We start from the raw sequence: 18119 nt of genomic DNA, 5'->3' as shown, positions 1-18119 counted from the left end.
CATGGACTACAATTCCCATGAGCCCCTGTAGAACTAACAAGATCAGGCTAGCCTAGGCCATCCAGGTCAGGATATGTCCAGTAATACAGCTTATTATATACAGAGCTCCAGTTTCTTGTATTGAGAAGAAGAAGAGAAGGAGTTGGTATTTATACCCTGTATTTCTCTACCAGAAGGAGACTCAAAGTGGCTTACAATCGCCTTCCCTTCCTCTCCCCGCAACAGGCACCCTGTGAGGTAGGTGGGGCTGAGAGAGCCCTGATGTTACTGCTTTGTGAGAACAGCACTGTCAGGGCTGTGATTAGCCCAGGTCACTCAAGTGGTGGCATGTGGAAGAGCAGGGAATCAAACCTGGCTTGCCACATTAGAATCCATGGCTCTTAACAAGAGAACGAGCTGGTTCTCAAACTGATACGCTAATTTGGGAATACTCATAACCCTATTCAGATACAAAATTTAAAAAAAAATTATGCTGAAAACAACAATATATTAAGAGTTTCACATCGCCCACACGAAGTCAGAGCATCGGGTTGCCAATCTCTTGGAGATGCCAGCCTCCAGGGAGGTCTCTGGGGATCTCCTGGAATTACTGCTCATCTCCAAACTGCAGAGATCAAGTCCCCTGGAGCAGTGGTCCCCAACCTCCGGTCCGGGGACCGGGACCGGTCTGTGGATTACTTAGTACCGAGCCGCGGCTCCTACTCGTCCTCCTCCCCGGCTGCTGCCTCAGGGGCTGCCCTGCCAGTCTGCCACCAGCTCACCTTTGGTGCTCTCCAGCGGCCGCCATGGCTGGGGCTCCCCCTCAGTGTAGCACTGCGCAGCTGCTGCTGGCAGCGCTTCCCAGTGGGTGGTGGGAAGTCAGGGGCGCCAGCAGGAAAGCAAGCGGAGCAGGGGCTCAGGCAGCGGCGGCCCTCGGCAAAAGAGTACTCCCCCCCCCCGGGCCTCAGTAAAATTGTCAAGCGTTGACCGGTCCCCGGTGATAAAAAGGTTGGGGACCACTGCCCTGGAGGATATGGATGCTTTGGAGGGTAGACTCTACAGCACCGCATTCCACTGATTTCCCTATTCTCCCCATGCTCCACCCCCAAATCTCTATGAGTTTAGCAACCTGGAGCTGTCAACCTCCTCCCCCTCCAATAGCCAGGAGGGAGCTGGCAACCCTATGACGTCCGGGAATAACAACCAGTCTCCAGACTACAGAGAACAGAGAGCAGTTCCCCTAGCCTAGAGAAAATGAAAACTTGTAAAACTTGTTTGTTCATAGTGGTATGCAGGATGATATTGTCATGAACTGTAAATATTTCTTAAACTAAGTTATACAATTATTTATAAATCCAAAAGATGTTTGCGGTTACAACTGTTATACAAAGACCCAAAAGTCTGCAACATTCCTGATCTTACAAGCAGCACAGCTGTGTCAGGAACAGAAGAGGAGCCAAAGAGCAGTTCATTTCAAGTCCCTGTGGACCCCTTTTTCATAAATTCCCTCCGAGAAAATGGCAGCTTTTGACTCTCTGCCATATCCTGTTGGGAGTCCCTCCCCTACCCAAATCCTATCTTTCCCCAGGCTCCACCCCAAATGTCCAGGATTTTCCAACCCAGAGCTGGCAATCCTAAAGATCAGACTAGAGGAATCCAGGTTACACTCCACAATGAAACCCTGTCACAGACAGTCAATGGGCTTAGAAAGCTCTCCTAAGGATTGCCCTGTGAATGATCTTCAGCTGGTCTTTCTTTCTCATCTTGTTGTGAAAATAAAATGAACCACATACACACCTCCTTGAAGGAGGGGCATGAAAAAGCTGTAAAAAGTAGTAACAGCAAGCAGCAACAATAATAATCTAACAAAAACTTTTTTAAGCAACAATGCTTCACAATTGCTCATTAGTGACAATATGAATTAGGCTGTCTTTGCTGCCAGAAAACCTTTTCTAATCATACTTCTGCACATTCTGTATTGCAGAACAATTGAGTGTGGTCGTCACCCCAAGGGCGTCACCCCAAGGGTCAGACATGACTCGGTGCTTGCACAGGGGATACCTTTACCTTTTTTACCTTTACCTCCGTTTTCAAAGCAGCTTACAATCACCTACCCTTTCTGTCCCCACAACAGACACCCTGTGAAGAAAGCGAGGCTGAGAGAGCTCTGCGAGAACTGTGACTGGCCCAAGGTCACTGAGCTGGTGGCATATGGAAGAAGATAGGGAATCAAACCCAGTTCTCCAGATTAGGGGCTACCACTCCTAACCACTACACCAGGGGTGGCCAAAACCATGGCTCTCCAGATGTTCATGGACTACAATTCCCATGAGCCCCTGCCAGCATGACATTTGGAAAGCAACAGTTTGGCCACCCCTGCACTACACCAAACTGGCAACAGCTAAGTAGAAAAGTATGTGTCTGCCACATCATCCTTTCAGCCTGCTGCTTTCGGCTTCAACTTCCTTTCTCTTGTTTGCTGTTTCCCTAAGTCATCCTCTTCCATTTATACATTTAAATTTGCTGGCTGGCATGAATGGCCAAACTGATGCACAACTCTGTGTAGATACGCTTTCCTTAATAAAGTTTTAAAGTTCAACAGCAATTCCTTAGCGATACCCATTCTTTCTAATGAGCTATGGGTTCAGTTGATGTTGATCTATATTTTTCCATAGGATTAAAACTTGCTTGTAAATATACCAGCTTTGTATTAGTCTATAAAAGTATATTTAAAATACTGTATGCACGGTTTTTGATAATTGCTGGACAAACAATGCAAATTCAGGCTGTATGTCAATTATTGTTTTTAAAAAACATGACATGATATAGCCATCACTGCCTAGATATACTCACTCAGGTTTTGTTTTCTGTTTCTTTCTTTTTTTTAGGTTGTTTTTTTTTAGGTGGGGGTGGGGGGGATTGGGATTGGGATTCTATTGTTCACCATCTTGGTTATGTGTTAAGGGATATCTTTGGGGGGGTATTGTGTTTTTACTGACTTTGTAAACTGCCACGAGACATTTGAGAGCAGCGGTATATAAATATAAGAATAAATAAATAAAATCTACTCAGAATCCTTCCTCCCTATAGTTATAAAAAACCTCCTATAAACATTTTCTCTTTTAGAATAAATAAAATGATTTTAAAGGCAAGGTGGACATCTGTAGACTGCTACAGCTCTTAAAAGATGCACTTCTACAACTAGAATAGACACCTAAACTTCAGGAGAAGAGTCTGCATGGGTTTTATTGCTTCTCAACTATTACATGCCTTCCATTGTCTTTTGACTGAACTCTTCCCTCCTGGTTGAACCTTTAACCTCTCCCTCAAACCATAGAATCATAGAGCAGGAGGGGGCCCTACAGGCCATCTAGTCCAACCCCCTGCTCTATGCAGGATCAGCCGTAAGCATCCTAAAGCATCCAAGAAAAGTGTGCATCCAACCTTTGCTTGAAGACTGCCAGTGAGGGGGAGCTCACCACCTCCTTAGGCAGCCTATTCCACTGCTGAACTACTCTGACTGTGAAATTTTTTTTCCTGATATCTAGCCTATATCGTTGTAGTTTAAACCCATTACTACATGTCCTCTCCTCTGCAGCCAACGGAAACAGCACCCTGCCCTCCTCCAAGTGACAACCTTTCAAATACTTAAAAAGGGCTATCATGTCCCCTCTCAACTTCCTTTTCTCCAGGCTGAACATTCCCAAGTCCCTCAACCTATCTTCATAGGGCTTGGTCCCTTGGCCCCAGATCATCTTCATCGCTCTCCTCTGTACCCTTTCAATTTTATCTACGTCCTTCTTGAAGTGAGGCCTCCAGAACTGCACACAGTACTCCAGGTGTGGTCTGACCAGTGCCGTATACAATGGGACTATGACATCTTGTGATTTTGATGTGATGCCCCTGTTGATACAGCCCAAAATGGCATTCGCCTTTTTTACCGCTGCATCACACTGCCTGCTCATGTTTAGCTTACAATCCACAAGTACCCCAAGGTCTCGTTCACACACAGTGTTACCTAGAAGCATATCCCCCATCCAGTAGGGATGCTTTTCATTTTTCTGACCCAGATGCAGAACTTTACACTTATCTTTATTAAATTGCATCTTGTTCTCATTTGCCCATTTTCCCATTGTGTTCAGATCTTGTTGAACTCTGTCTCTATCTTCCGGATTATTTGCCAGTCCTCCCAATTTGGTGTCATCTGCAAACTTGATGAGTAGTCCCTCCACCCCCTCATCTAGATCATTAATAAATATGTTAAAAAGTACCAGGCCGAGCATCGAGCCCTGAGGTACCCCACTACTCACCTCCCTCCAGTCTGATGAAACACCATTGACAACAACTCTTTGAGTGCGGTTCTCTAACCAAATCCCTATCCACTTATCTCAAAATCCAGATTGCAGTCCCTCAATTTATCCATCAGAACATCATGGGGAGCCTTATCAAATTCTTTACTAAAATCCAAGTAAATGACATCAACCAAATTTCCACGATCCAGCAAACTTGTTACTTGGTAAAAAAAGGAAACCAGGTTGGTCTGACAGGACCTATTGGAGACAAATCCATGCTGACTTCCTTGGATCACCAAATTGTCCTCCAGATGTTTGCAGATCGCTCCCTTTAATATCTGCTCCATTATCTTCCCCACAACAGAGGTCAGACTCACTGGTCTTTAGTTTCCCGGGTCACCCTTCCTCCCTTTTTTGAAGATCGGAATAACGTTTGCTCTCTTCCAGTCCTCCGGGACATCTCCAGTCCTTTAAGAGGTCCCGAAGATGATGGACAAGGGTTCTGCAAGTTCTCCGGAAAGTTCTTTGAGCACTCTCGGGTGCATTTCACCCGGCCCAGGGGATTTGAACTCATCCAGTGCAGCTAAATGCCTCTCGACAACCTCTCTATCTATGTCAACCTGCCACCCAGACACTATCCTTTGGCTACTGCCATCTCTAGATGTGCCTAAACCCTTTGACCTGTGGGGGGAAAAAGATGTAAAATAGGTGCTAAGCCTTTCTGCTTTCTCTGCATCTTCCATTAGAGTTTGTCCATCTGCACCCAACAGTGGGCCTACTGCCTTCTTTACTTTACGTTTGCTCCTCACATAACTGAAAAATCTTTTCTTGTTACAATGGGCTTCCCTGACCAATCTTAGCTCACTCTCAGCTTTGGCCTTTCTGATAATTGATCTACAGTGCCTAGTAACCTGTAGGTACTCTTCTTTAGAGCTCTGTCTTTCCCTCCATTTCCTGAACATTTTCCTTTTCTTTCTTAGTTCCTCTTGAAGTTCTCTGTTCATCCAAATAGGCTTCTTAGAGCTCCTGCAGTGTTTCCGTCTTTCTGGGATAGTCATTGATTGAGCATGCAACAGCTCTTGTTTGAGTCGCGCCCACCCTTCACATGCTCCCTTCCCTTCCAGCATTCTTGTCCATGGTATGACACGCATCATGTCTCTGAGTTTATTAAAGTTTGCCCTACGAAAATCCAACATCTGCGTCTGGCTACAAGCTTCCTTGCCTCCCCATCTCAAAAGTTATTCTATGAGGACATGGTCACTTCCCCTTAGGGTCCCCACCTCCTTCACCTCATCCACCAACTCTTGCCTGTTGGTCAGTATTAAGTCCAGTATGGCTGCACCTCTTGTGGGTTCATCTACCATTTGATAAATGAAATTGTCAGCCAGGCAGGTCAGAAATCAGTGTGAGGCATATACTCACCAATTGGGTAACAAGTATCTTATTGCCCTACTTTGCTGGAGAGGAAGAAATTATCACCAGGAAGGCAGGGCGGATACTGCACCAAAGTCTCAGAGAAAAACTCTGGAGGTTTTTATTGAGAATCAAGCTGTCTCTAACCAGGAGCCAAAGAATGAAGATGAGGCCATCTAGGTGGAGCTAAAGAACATGTGCTAAGTTTGAATACTTTGCAGTTTCCTCTCAAGTATTGGGTATGATTGGAATTTTTCTTGTAGAAAACCAAGGCAATTCTACATTCCATAAATATGTAAAATATAACAATTTGAGATGCTCAATGTGTTAGAAATAAGGTGTTTTATGCTGTTAAAGCAGCAAATTAAATCAGGGTTGATAGTACAGTAAGTATTGCATATATTTTAGTCTTTCAAAATTTGGGTTTTCCTGGAAGAAATTCTTTTGCTACAAAATTTCACAACTCTGTACCATAAAGCCTTGTGGGAAGGGTGAGTTAGAAAAATAGAGATTTATTATTGTTATCATGCTTTTAAATCAGCAATGGGAGAAAGAGAAACAACTTGAAAGAGAAACAACTTGAAAATGAAGGAGGATGGAAGCTTACCTCCCTCATTTTAGATTAAAATTCTGGTCCAGGTAGAACTTTGGATCCAAATGACATTTTGCTCCAGTGCACAGTACTTTAATCAGTCAGAGTTCCCTTCATTTTACACCCCACCACCTCCAAGAGCAGCATTTAAGAGTTCAGACAAGTGGGTACCGAGGATTTGTCTTCATATTCTTTTATCTGGGTTAGTATTTTTGCCTGAATTCTATGAGATTATTTGTTTGTTTGTTTGTTTGTTTTTATATACTGCCCTCCCCTTAGGCTCAGGGCGGTTTACATGAAACTGGAGAAAAACACTACAAATAACATGATAAATTGAACAATAACAATACAATCATAACAGGAGAACAATAAAATAACCCAATATCCCCTTGGGTTCCATCTCCTCTACTGCTAGAAATTAAGATTAAGTATTGTGATATACCCTAGCAGTTGTGTTTTGTGCAAACCAAGAATATCATTCATATTTGACTGAGGCCATTGTTGGAAAAAGAAAACAATGCACACGACTTTTCCATACTAATATGCCAGATTGGATGTTGCATCTCCTTTCCACTAGCAGAGGTTCTATCCTCTAGTGAAGCCTTTCTCAATTTTTTTTACCACTAAGAAACCCCAGAAGTAGTGTGATTGTACAGAATATGGTTGGGAAGCATAGCTGTGTACACGCCCACCTGGGGCTCCTCCTCTTCTCACCCCCTCCAGGCCCACCATTGGCCATTTTGGCAGGGGGGTAGGTTGATAGCCGTACATGGTCATATCACTCAATAAATGTTGAATGCTTTTTTAAAAAATATGTAAAAAATTAATTAACTCCCATTCCTTTCAGGGCTGTCAAGCAATCCCAGGGTTTCACAAAACCATGGTTGAGAAAGTATGCTCTAGTGGAACAAGCCCTCCCCTGATGCAAGAAATGCATACTGGTTAAGAAATTATAATGAGCATCAATCTAGTCTAGAACAAAATAATGTTGTTGTTCCAACATTTCCCCCCAAAAAAGTGTTTACCTAAAATTCAGTCACAGCAAATCTGCCAGCTGGGTGGGCAGCCCAAATTTTATGTCTGAGCAGCTAGAGGGTATTTTATGTCTTGCATTCAATTTCCAGACTGGAACAGCCAATTAAAAAAGAGCTGCATTCACTCAGCACCTTTTGGTTCGCAGTCTGTTTTTTTGAAACCACATTCACAACTCCTACAGAGGAGGGAGAGAAAGAGAAATTTAAATATGCTTTTTAATAGATAACTTATTCCATTCCACTAACTTCCTTTTTCCAAAAGCCAGTTAGAAAAACAGGATTTTACAAATAATTTTTTTCTGCAGGTCGAAATCATATATACCTGTAGCACAGTTCAGTTACTTATAATCATTACTGCTCACATACTGACATGTGGAACATCATATGGTTAAATGCATGAGGTATGAGATTGGAAATCCACCCACTCAGAATCAACTATCGAGGAATTCAATAACAGTACAAGCACTAACTCAGCCAACTGCACTGACTTACAGAGTGCTCTAAGATTTTACAAGGCCTATGAATGAGCAGTGCTTCAATCAGATATTAATCATTATTGTAATTATTATACTGAACTGAACAACTCCTAGAGAAACACATGATAAACTGTGCCATCCTATAATTACTCCAGTTAAAAATACTGATTTTAATGTCCTTAGACAGGAATAATAGCATAGGAGTGTACTAAACGTAGATCAATATTAAATACTAGAGGCAAAGCCGATTACATTTCTAAAAGCCTCTTGTGGCGCAGAGTGGTAAGGCAGCCGTCTGAAAGCTTTGCCCATAAGGCTGGGAGTTCAATCCCAGCAGCCGGCTCAAGGTTGACTCAGCCTTCCATCCTTCCGAGGTCGGTCAAATGAGTACCCAGCTTGCTGGGGGGTAAACGGTGATGACTGGGGAAGGCACTGGCAAACCACCCCGTATTGAGTCTGCCATGAAAACGCTGGAGGGCGTCACCCCAAGGGTCAGACATGACTCGGTGCTTGCACAGGGGATACCTTTACCTTTACCTTTTACTGCAGTGTTAGGCCTCCAAGAAGGATCACTGTCACACAATCACATGTAGAAATTAAATAATATACCTCATAATATGGATGCACAGGTGATCATGTCGGTCTCTGAGGACTGAAATGGCATTGTTCTATCAGTTTTCAATAGGGGGTTAAGCATACCAAAAAGGTTGCTGCTGGTAGATAGGAAACAAACCTGTGCAGACCAGAGAGGAATATAGCCACAGGAAACTCCTTCATTGTACAAGAGATGGCTTTAGAATTGTTTCACCGGAATGAAACAACTTGGGAGCTGCTCCATCTTTGGTAAGCTGGGTTTTGTACCTTGGGGAAAGTTTGGGCAGGTTCCCGTCAGCGCTATTTTAAGGAGAGATAGAAGTGGACAGCTAGTTCTGTTTCCAGATGTGGGCACATGAAAGGGAAGAGAGGCATTTAAGATAGCCTTCCTCCCGACAAGCTGAGAGTATGGTCTCCATAGATAGATTATGATGGCTTGGATTAAGACCAACTATTTATCCTCAGTAAAGCTGGGGCCCAGTGCAACTCCTATATCAGTCTCTTGTCTTTCATCAGGTGTTTAGGGAACCACTGATTCAGCATCAGGAGTTACATGCCTTGAAGAGAAAGAGGATCCAGAAGGAGCTTCTTAAATTTTAAAAGACAGACACTCAAATAGGCTTGGAAACAGATAAAGAACGGATTCTGGCATGGATCTCTTCAGTTTAGAACCTGGAGGCCCAATCATTATCAACATGGGCAAAGCAATCCGTCCGCTGAAATGAAGAACAACCTCTGTACAGGCAGAAATTCCAAGTACACGGTGATCTCTGGATCAGAAAATGAGAATCATCTCTGAGAAATCCATTTACTCTCCCTAGAGAACTATAGCAAGTTCCCTTTTTTTTTTTGTGGAGTATATATTCCCATATTGTTGGTGCAACTTTCTCAATGCAAAAAAAAAAGCTTGATTCCCATTACTGTTAAGAAAATGAAACATAATTTCTGAATTTCTTCTGTTTCTGTTAGAGCAGGGGCGTTTGCTGGCAGGGGCTGTTGGGGCGTTTGCTGTTAGGGCGTTTGCTGGCAGGGGCTCATGGGAATTGTAGTCCATGAACATCTGGAGGACCACAGGTTGACTACCCCTGTGTTAGGGTAACTCAAAGAAGGCATATTCAGATATAAGTCTACAATCAAACTCTGACATGTTAGGACATACGATTATGCACAAACACATGAAGCTGCCTTATACTAAATCAAGCCATTGGTCCATGAAGGTCAATAATGTCTACTTAGACTGGCAACAACTCTTCATGGTCACAGACTGAGGTCCTTCACATCACCCATTGCCCAGGCCTGTTAGCTGGAGAGGCCAGGGTTTGAACCTGGGACCTTCTGCATTTAAAACAGAAGCTCTTCCACTGAGCAACAGCTGCATGGATGAAACCCTGCCATCTGCCAAGGACAGCCATATCCAGCATAATCATCACTTTTTTCTAAGCCTCAGTGATCCTGTATTTGAAATCAACTTAGGCGAAAAGTGTTACCCGTAATTTAATTCCGAAACTATTTTCAAAATTGGGCTGTGTGTCTGAAACAGAGTTTACACATTTTTATTTTAATTTCTCTCCTTTTGAGAAAGGTGCCCTGGTAAATAGTTGAAGTTCTAAAGCCTGAGTGAATTTAGAGCTCTTTGGAGCGGCTTTCTGGAGAACATAAAGGTAAAGGTAAAGGTATCCCCTGTGCAAGCACCGAGTCATGTCTGACCCTTGGGGTGACGCCCTCTAGCGTTTTCATGGCAGACTCAATATGGGGTGGTTTGCCAGTGCCTTCCCCAGTCATTACCGTTTACCCCCCAGCAAGCTGGGTGCTCATTTTACTGACCTCGGAAGGATGGAAGTCTGAGTCAACCTTGAGCCGGCTGCTGGGATTGAACTCCCAACCTCATGGGCAAAGCTTTCAGGCAGCTGCCTTACCACTCTGCGCCACAAGAGGCTCTTTCTGGAGAACATACTGGTCCAATATTTGGAGTTAGCTCTCAGAAGTCCAGATCAACTGCTGCTGTTCTTCCTGGGAGAGTATACCAATACTGATGCTTCTTTACTTCCAATAAGGAGGGACAAAAGTTACTGAGTACCTTTTCAGTCTGATAAAGCATATGTTTTCAGAGGGATTTCTACTTTGCATTCCTTTTAAGTATTATGAAAATTATATTCCAATTTGAGTTAATGCAGATCAGTCTTATACTAGTTCGGTGGACAGACATTAAATTATAGTTAAAATCAATTGTTGCTGTTGATCGTTGGAAAAAATGCTAATTTAGGCACAGGACTGGGATCAAGTTCACAAAGAAGAAAAGTTGTTTTTTATACCCTGCTTTTCACTACCCTAAGGAGCCTCAAAGCGGCTTACAATCACCTTCCCTTCCTCTCCCCACAACAGACACCCGTGAGGTAGGTGGGACTGAGAGAGCTCTAAGAGAACTGTGACTGGCCCAAGGTCACCCAGTTGGCTTTATGTGGAGGAGTGGGGGATCAAACTTGGTTCTCCAGATTAGAGTTCCCCCACTGTCAAACCACTACGCCATACTAGCTCTCCCTATATACTGAAATGCTTGAATTTTCTATTGAAGTAAAATATATGTTCTTATGGGAATTCTACAATCTGGTTTCAAAAGTTTTAACAGCAACATCTCAATCCTAAACAGAGTTTGAAATCTATGGAATCAGAAGGATGTGGCTTTGCTTAGGATTGCACTAAGCCACCCAAGAATGCTCATTTAAAAAGTTACCTATTCTATATTTATACAAATGCTGCATTTAATACTCTTGGTTTGTCCAGGTACTACACTGCAGTAACTGCAGGGGAGGAAGGGAAAGTTCACTTTACCACTGTCATCACAGTACAGTATCAAAGCGCAGTTTGCAAAATGATGATCATGATTTGGAGACAAAGGTAACAGCCTACCTTTATCCTTGTACTAGGAATTAAATTTTTAATTATCAAGTGGCCTTAGAGCAGCTGTCCCCAATCCCCGGTCCAGGGACCGGTACCAGTCGGTACCGGGCCGTGGCTCCTCCTCATCCTCCTCCCCAGCTGTTGCCTCGGGGGCTGCCCTGCCACTCTGCCGCTGGCTCACCTTTGGTGCTCTCCTGTGGCCACCATGGCTGGGGCTCCCCCTCAGCATGGCACTGTGCAGCTGCTGCTGGCAGCACCACCCAGCGAGCGGCGGGAAGTCAGGGGCGTGGCGGGAAAGCATGCGAAACAGGGGCTCAGGCAGCGGTGGCAACGTCCCTCGGCAAAAGACTACACCCCCCCTCCCGGGCCTCAGTAAAATTGTCAAGCGTTGACTGGTCCCCGGTGATAAAAACGTTGGGGACCACTGCCTTAGAGCAGGGGTAGTCAATCTGTGGTCCTCCAGATGTTCATTGACTACAATTCCCATGAGCCCCTGCCAGCATTTGCTGGCAGGGGCTCATGGGAATTGTAGTCCATGGACATCTGGAGGACCACAGATTGACAACCCCTGCCTTAGAGGACAGTTTCTGATTGTTGAACATTCAGTCAGAATTTCCACCAAGGGACCTCACTTGAGTCTGTGCTTTACTAGGATGGGTCATAAAGCGCCTGAATTAGTTTTTGCCACTATCAGGAAGATCTGCACTTGGCCATGGATAAGAAGCAACTTTTCGGCTCTGTCCCCACCGGGTAGAATGTTCTCCCTGCTGAGATCAGGGCCCTGCGGGACCTAGGACAGTTCCACAAGGCCTGAAGAGCGGAGTTGCCCTGCTAGGCATACCATTGAGGCTGAAAACAATACCAAACATCTGGCCTCCCTACTCAAAACATCACCCGAACTATCACTTATCTATGGAATTTATGTTTACATCACCCCTCTCACCAGAGGAAAGGAGGTGGCTTTAGAATGAGTTGATTTTAAACTGGGTTGTAAATTTATGATTTTAATGCTTAGGTCTATATGTGGATATGATTACAATGTATTATTTTGTTGTTAATTTCACATGTTATTATCTGTCTTGAGCCTTCAGGGAAGGGAGGGTTATAAATAATTGTATTATTAAACCAGTTCCTCCTTAGACCTCTACTGGATACATTTATTTCAAACTGCGACTTCACTAGCGCAGAACAGCGATTCAAGGTAAAAATCCCTCCCTCCTCATAAATTCGGGACATAGGTACTGGCACAGGATAGAACACCTGTAAAAATGGATGTTTTTTAAAATCACTATAAATACGGACATTGTCCAGAAAAAACCAGGTCTCCTTACCTTCAAAGGGGAAAATGAGCAGTGCCACTCAAAGCAGTATTACACTTTTGTATGTCCTCTGAAGTCAGTGGGTTTAGAAGTTTTGCTTAGAACTGCACATGAAATACTTTTCCCCCAGTGCAATCAACAGAACTTAAGTGTTTAACGTTTTGCCCAATGAAGTATTTCCCCTTCCCTATAACTTATTTTTAAAGCAGGCTGTTATTTTGTAAAAGCAGACTGAGGACAACTCCTATCCCAAAAATACATAGGACTGGATCTTCCCATTTGAGGAGGAGTCTTGGAGCTACAAAGAGCCTCTTGTGGCGCAGAGTGGTAAGGCAGCCGCCTGAAAGCTTTGCCCATGAGGTTGGGAGTTCAATCCCAGCAGCCGGCTCAAGGTTGACTTAGCCTTCCATCCTTCCAAGGTTGGTAAAATGAGTACCCAGCTTGCTTGCTGGGGGGTAAACGGTAATGACTGGGGAAGGCACTGGCAAACCACCCCGTATTGAGTCTGCCATGAAAATGCTGGAGGGCGTCACCCCATGGGTCAGACATGACTCGGTGCTTGCACAGGGGATACCTTTACCTTTTTACCTTGGAGCTACAACAGTTAGCATTAAGTTGGTAGAAAGGGAACGAGAAGGCCACTGAATCACAGCAATTTATACTATCTATGGAGCCCCGCAGACTATATTGCAGAAATAATGGAAATTGTTCATGACCGGGCTGCAATGAAAGACATTAAAAATGGAGATTGTGTCATTGCAGCCCTTTCATACATTTCAAATCAAGTGAGCTCATTTACTGTCATTAAAATATCATATAAGAACCATTGACCTTACAAGACCACTGGACTTTTTTTTTGCAGTTTTATTACTAATATATATATATATTGTCGCTGTAATTATAATCTTTAAACTAATCCCGGAGTTCCGTTTACTGTACATTGTTAATGCACTTGTTTTGGGGTAGCTGTGTAATTTTAAGTTAGATCTCCGAACAAGAAGTTCTTATTAGGTTATATTATGGCTGAATGTGCTATGTAAAACCCGTGAAGCAATATTGCTCTTGTCTGATAAAACCCAAAGCCACTCAAGCTACTGGAGTATTCAAACCTATCTCAGTGAGGGCTCTTTTTAAGCTGAACTGGAGTGCAAGTGAGCCTTTGTGGATGAAAGCATTTTATGTACACTTTCAGACCAGATTTATGTAGAGACAAGAAATTGCTTAGTTACACTACTGAATTATATAAAATAGCTGTCTTTTCCCTACTGTAACTGTCTATAGATTTCTTTTCTTTAAAAAAAACAACAACCAACCATCAATGAAACAGGAAATTTAGATACAATCATTATATCTAGACATCCGTAGATGTAGGTCAAATGGATATGTGCACGGTCCGTATGAAACGAAGAGATGAAGACTAATGTAATTTTGGACTATAATTTTATAGGAATGACTACAAGACATGTTTTGAAGATGTCACCGACTGTAGCATAAATCAATATTAAATACTTTATACAGAAAGCACACTTTCAGAAAATGGTCCTTAAGGCTTTTCTCTAGATCATCCCCTAATTATAAGTGCAAGCTTATTACAGTTTATCTCCCCTCTTCAATTATTTACATGGCAAAAAGGCAAGAAGGGCTGCATTATCTGTATTAAAATATTATGCACTTGGTTTGTCTATTATTAATGGCATACAAAAATAACTCAAGGTAACATGTTCCTATGCAAAAGTGCTTTCCCCCCACCACCTTCATGTATTTATTTATTATTCATAAAGTGACATGTTGGAGGAGTACAAAAACAACGTCCTTTGGGCACCCATTTCGCATTACAGAAACTATAAGGCTGCAATCCATCAAAGCCTCTATTGTAAGCCTGCTTACTTGGAAGTAAGTCCTTCTAAGAGCATATATGTACTTGTTAAAGGAAATAAAGCTCTGACAACATTTCCCATCTTGCAGGGCTGACAATGGCTTGACTTTGAAGAATGAGATAATGTGGGTACCTTTAAAAATTACTTTGGTCTGAATATTGCCATTCAACCAGTTAATAAGTGATTTGATTCCTAATAAACCAATAAGAACTTGCCAGTTTCAAATCAACACGTCCTTGTATTGTTACTGACATCAAGGGAAAGATGTTGTAGATACATACTATTCAAAGCAGAAGGCCAAAGGCCCCCTAAACAAGCACATGAGTGGTGAGAGGTGTGAGCTCTTCCCCCCCCCCCCCAGGCTAGAACGTTCTTCCTACTTGCCATAGTCTGGCACTTCTCCCTTTTATAACTAACAGGCAAAAATGAAAAACCTGAATTCTTTTCCTTAACTATGAAGTATGATGCTCTCTAGGTAGCTGCAAATGATTCTTGAGAACTCTTCCAGGTTTCATGTATCTTATATATACATACCTAAAATGTGTGGACTGTTAAGTTGTCAATGAGAGTTGAATTTCATCTTCTCTTTGGGTTATAGTCCCAAGTCAATGCAATCAGAAGACTACCAGTATTCACCAACAAAGATCTAAGGTTTTAGACAGTCTCAGCATCCAGCTGAACTGGTCAACATTTAAAGTGAATGCTGACAATTGCCACATTTGGAACACTTACTGAAACAAAAAAAGGATCTGCTAGAACACCATAACTGTTAACTGGCTAAGTTCACTCATTGTGTGACTTGTGATGCTGGTAGCCAGAGAAGGTCTAGGATGCTACAGATTTCAGGTAGTTGATCCAATCAACCCTGCATTTGCTAGTTTGCAGCATGATGCTTTTAGAGCAGTGATACAGCCTGGCCTTAAGAGATTCCGCAGACATCTGTAGGCAGATATATATGCATGGCAAGCAATGTCAAACATACATGAACAGAAATGCCGAACCACAAATCTGCCTGTTGTCAAATTAGCAATGATGATGTACTTCCACTGAAAGTTTCTCCTGCTTTTTTCAGAAATCAGCAGAGGGGGGGGGGGGGAGAGACGTAAATCTGAGTTTCCTTGAAATATAATCCACAAACAATTTTGATTTTAAAACAAACCAGCTTATATTGACATGTATGGGGAGAACCATTTAATGTTAAACACCACTTTCAATTCATTCACAGCTGTTTCAAGAGTTAAAAGCAGCCTAAGGTTAAGCTGGAAGTCACAATGCCCTTATAAAAGGATAGAAGTCATGGTCAGACTTAAATCCCATTTTTTTTTGTTCCTGTTCAGAATAAAGACGTCAAAGGTGACAGAAGGAAAGCTTCAGTAAATTCCCAAGGAAGCCAAACGGAGGACAGTGAACTGCCCATCACCGCATTGATCTCTATTTAACATTGGGAGAGGGGGAAAGGGGGTTGTCGCTTAGAATATGCCTCAGAAGTAGGTGGGAAAAAAATCGAATGATCTCGGGAGGAAGAAGTAGGGAAGAAAGGGAGGGAGAAATGAGGGGAGGGAGGGTGAACGGCGCGGGGGGGGGGCGAGGAGGAGCGAAAAGACAGAAAAGGCAGGAGCAAAAAAAATCCAGGATTCGTCCACACAAAGAGGGAAACACACTGGGAGAAGGGCACATGAGGCGGCTGGGCAGCTACAGCCTTTTCTCTTCCCAAACACACATCCTGAGAGAGAGAGAGAACCAGAGCTGAGCAGGCAGTCAGGAAGAGCCTGCGGGCTCTTTCCTGTGTGTGCGCGCGCGTGTCTGCGTGCGCGAGGAATGGACGCGCGCGCGCGCGCCTGCCTGCCTGTAACCCGATGCCATTCCCAAAGAGTCCCCCCCCCCCCCGCCCGTCCCTCACTGGCTATAGTTAGCAAGCCTGCAAACTGCAGCCCAGCCCAGCCGCCCCCTGTGCCCTTCCCTGGCCAAGAAGCAAGGGAGGCGCCCGGCGGTTACCGTACCTTAGCCTGCAGATACTGGGGGTAGTAGTAGGTGGTGTACTGGGGGTACATCTGCTGTTTCCACACTTTGCCCATGAAGCTGAAATAAGGGAGCCCGCAGAGGAAGGAGGGAGGAGGAGGAGGAGGGGAGGGCACTTGACAAGGGGGGGTGGGGGAGAAGGGGGAGGTGGGAAGAGAACGAGACGGAGAAAGGGAGCGGAGCCCCTCCAAAGGCCCCCGGGCTTCGGCGCTTGCTTCCCGGCGGCGGACGCTGCTGCTGCTGCTGCTGCTCGTTCCTCAGCTGAGCCCAGACCTTCCTCCTCCTGCGCTCAGAGGCGGCGGCGGCGGCGGCAGAAAGAGTCTGCAGAGGGCACCAAGGACAAGAGCTTCGCCTCCCTCTCTCTCCCTCGCTCTCCCTCCTCCTCGCTCGTGCGTGCGTGCGCGCGCGCGCCCCCGCGCGCTAGGAGTTTCCTCCGAGCCCGGGCCCCACAAGTGAGCAGCCGCCGGCGCCCGGCCGGTTCCCAGAGCCCCCCACGCTGGCTGGAGAGCGGGCACGGCGAGGGGGAGCTGCGGCTGCGGCGGTGCCAGGCTGGGGAGGGGGGGGGAGTGTGAGGGAGGTCGGGGCAGCCCGCCAGGGAGGGCGCGGGGGGCGGCGCTTAACCCCCGCCTGGAAGACCCCGGGAGGGGAGGGGAGGGAGGGCTTCCGCCGCGAGAGGAGCGCCGGGGAAGCGTGGCGGGGGCGGGAGAGGGAGTCCCGCTGGCCACGGGAGCAGCGGAGGGCGGGCGACGACTCTTGGGCTTCGGGCCGCCCCGGGTGGGCAGCAGAGACGGCGGAGCGGCGTCGAGCAGGGGACACGGCCGGGTTTTAGCTGCGCGCTCCGGCTGGCGTGCAAATCTGTCAAGCAAGAGAAAAAGGAAGAAACCGCATGGACCTGCCTCGTAGCATCGCCCCTGCTTTCCCGTCGCCAGGCAGTAGGACGGCGTCGGCGCCTTCCGAGGATTCCGTCTCTGCATCCTTCCTTGCAGGGCTCTGGCGGGGGGGGGGGGGGAATAAAATATCTTTTTTTAAAAAGGAGGGCATGGTTTAGCCTCCTTTAGAAGAATACCTCAAATTGGACCCTAATTGCCATCCTAGAAGTGGGGGGGGGGGGGGATTCTGAGATTCATTCTCGGGGGGGGGGGGGGTTATTTGCTTTTCCGTCTTCATGGAAAATAGATGGCTTCCTATTTGGAAGTGTTCACTTACAATTGGCTCCTACCCCTTTTCCCTGTTGTCTGGCTCTTGGTAGCCTTTGGAATTCTGTCGCAGTTCTTCAGAAATTTCTTGTACGTTTCTTTAAAAACCAGACAGGATCATCCGTGGTCAGCTACACTAGCAGAGGCAGGAGCACCTCCAGGAGTAATAAAAGTCCACCCTATATGCTGTGTCCTTCAAGAGAATTCATTTGGCCTTAACCGCAGATGTATAATAGCAGGACTGGGTTCGACATCAGATAACCCACCCAGGGCTGGCATGCTGTCTTTGGGTACTACAACTGAGGGACGAACATGGAAGCATATTTAACCTGTAATGCCCCGCACACAGACTTGGGAATATGCCCCATTGAACTCTTTGGAGGCAGCTTTTGTAAGTACGTCCAGGGCACCAAAGTGTTAAAAGTTTGGA

At 45.1% G+C, this 18119-nt stretch overlaps 1 protein-coding gene across 3 annotated transcripts in view; it reads right to left on the bottom strand.

Moving 5' to 3' along the window:
• RBMS1 (RNA binding motif single stranded interacting protein 1) overlaps positions 1-17040 on the bottom strand; it is a 186808-nt gene extending 169768 nt beyond the window's left edge. Inside the window, exon 1 of one of the 3 annotated variants that reach the window (XM_077319928.1) lies at positions 16475-17040. In XM_077319928.1, coding sequence (XP_077176043.1) covers positions 16475-16549 — 75 coding nt within the window. In that variant the 5' untranslated portion in view covers positions 16550-17040. The remainder of the gene's footprint in view (positions 1-16474) is intronic. The other 2 variants (XM_077319930.1, XM_077319929.1) reach the window with 2 other exon arrangements.
• Positions 17041-18119: the final 1079 nt, after the last annotated feature.

Source organism: Paroedura picta, chromosome 2 (genome assembly GCF_049243985.1).
Source record: "Paroedura picta isolate Pp20150507F chromosome 2, Ppicta_v3.0, whole genome shotgun sequence".
In the NCBI taxonomy this organism is placed as follows: Eukaryota; Metazoa; Chordata; class Lepidosauria; order Squamata; family Gekkonidae; genus Paroedura; species Paroedura picta.
Note: the sequence above shows the minus strand (reverse complement) of the source record. Positions and strands in the feature narration are given on the sequence as shown.